The sequence below is a fragment of the Volvox carteri genome (assembly GCF_000143455.1).
Source record: "Volvox carteri f. nagariensis unplaced genomic scaffold VOLCAscaffold_1143, whole genome shotgun sequence".
Taxonomy (NCBI): domain Eukaryota; kingdom Viridiplantae; phylum Chlorophyta; class Chlorophyceae; order Chlamydomonadales; family Volvocaceae; genus Volvox; species Volvox carteri.
In genome coordinates, this window is record NW_003308460.1 from 1 (window position 1) to 1,318 (window position 1,318).

Genomic DNA, 1,318 nt, shown 5'->3' on the forward strand with positions numbered 1-1,318 from the left:
GTTGCTTACCGTAACCAAAGCACAGTCATGCTAGATGGTATCCTTCCCAGGGAGTAGCGGTTACTAAGGAGATACACAGCGGCTGGACCTGGCGCAATGAAAAGGCTCCCTCAGTTGAGCCTTTGCGCATCGATGGAGCTGGTGGACTTAGGCTGCTGGCATCCTTATCATCTGTCCAACGCTCCCAGCTACATGAAATGTACATTCAACATGACCCAAGGTACAAGGAACTGTGGGCTGCATTTCTGGAGTGGCTATGGGCTCAGTGGCCTGACCATGATACCAGTGCTGGGGTAAGTCATGGGTGGGTTGTATGTCCAACCGTTCTTACCTGCTGAGCCGGATGTATTGATTACCATCCTTCCACAATGTGCCAATGTTGATTCCAGTCCATATGCAAGGAAGTGCAAGGTGCGCTTGCAAGTGTGAAGGTGGATGGCAATTCTCCAAGATCTAAAGTCCTGACACACGACCGAATCTCACAAGCAGTGGACTTCAAATCCTTGGTAGGAAGGGCTGAGCTGTGCATGGGTAGTTATGTCTGGTTGAAATGAGCATCATGGTGTATTTACCGAAAGTCGGCAAATGATATTACACCTTGCAGGCCATCCAGGACTCGGTACTAAGGAACTTGTGGCCGTTGGAAATCTGGCGCACTAGTGATGCACTCAAGGAGCCATACAAATTTGATGTACCACCAAGCTTCAGTGAGCGTCTTGCAGGTGTACGCTTAAATGACTGTATCGACATCAAAGCTGTGTACCGGCGTAGCAAGGATAACTCCTATCCAAATGATGTGCATACATGGTTCATGTGCAGGAAGTGTGCCGCTGTGCCAGAAATTGGATGGTGGGTTGGAAAGGTTGCAAAGGCATGGCGCCTGCCATCCTACCGTACTGATCAAATTGACGATGTGGTGCTGGAGGTTTCTGAGTGGTATGAGCCATCCTTGCCTCTCCTTGATGATTACATGAATGTGCCTGTCCTGCGAATGTCAAAATCGAACCCTTTTTACTTGGCTAAGGATGTAGCTCCAGTTCGTGTTACCCTTCAGCAGCACCCTACAAAGCCACGAGCCTACTGCTTATTGTGCCGAAGCTACAATGCCATGAGTGTTGCAGGATGGGGAGAGCATGCACCTATGCCCCTTACCAAGGCGGTTATTGACCATGTGAAGTCATTACAGGGTCGTGTACAACGCTAGTGGGAATCTTGCCTACGATGGACATAGAATTGGTGCCTGGCAGGGCAGTGTCCTGGCGTGGGGTCATGTGGTGTAGCATGCAGATTTGTGGGGCTGGGCTGTGTATGGTCGTGT

General features: G+C 50.1%; 1 protein-coding gene across 1 annotated transcript; it reads left to right on the forward strand.

Annotated features, from left to right (window-relative positions):
• Nucleotides 1-210: 210 nt before the first annotated feature.
• On the forward strand, nt 211-1,204 carry VOLCADRAFT_101442 (uncharacterized protein; the record flags this gene model as incomplete). Its single annotated transcript, XM_002959877.1, has 3 exons — nt 211-293; nt 390-411; nt 605-1,204. 3 exons carry the CDS (start codon nt 211-213, stop codon nt 1,202-1,204), a joined length of 705 nt encoding a protein of 234 aa, XP_002959923.1.
• Between the last annotated feature and the right edge of the window lie 114 nt (nt 1,205-1,318).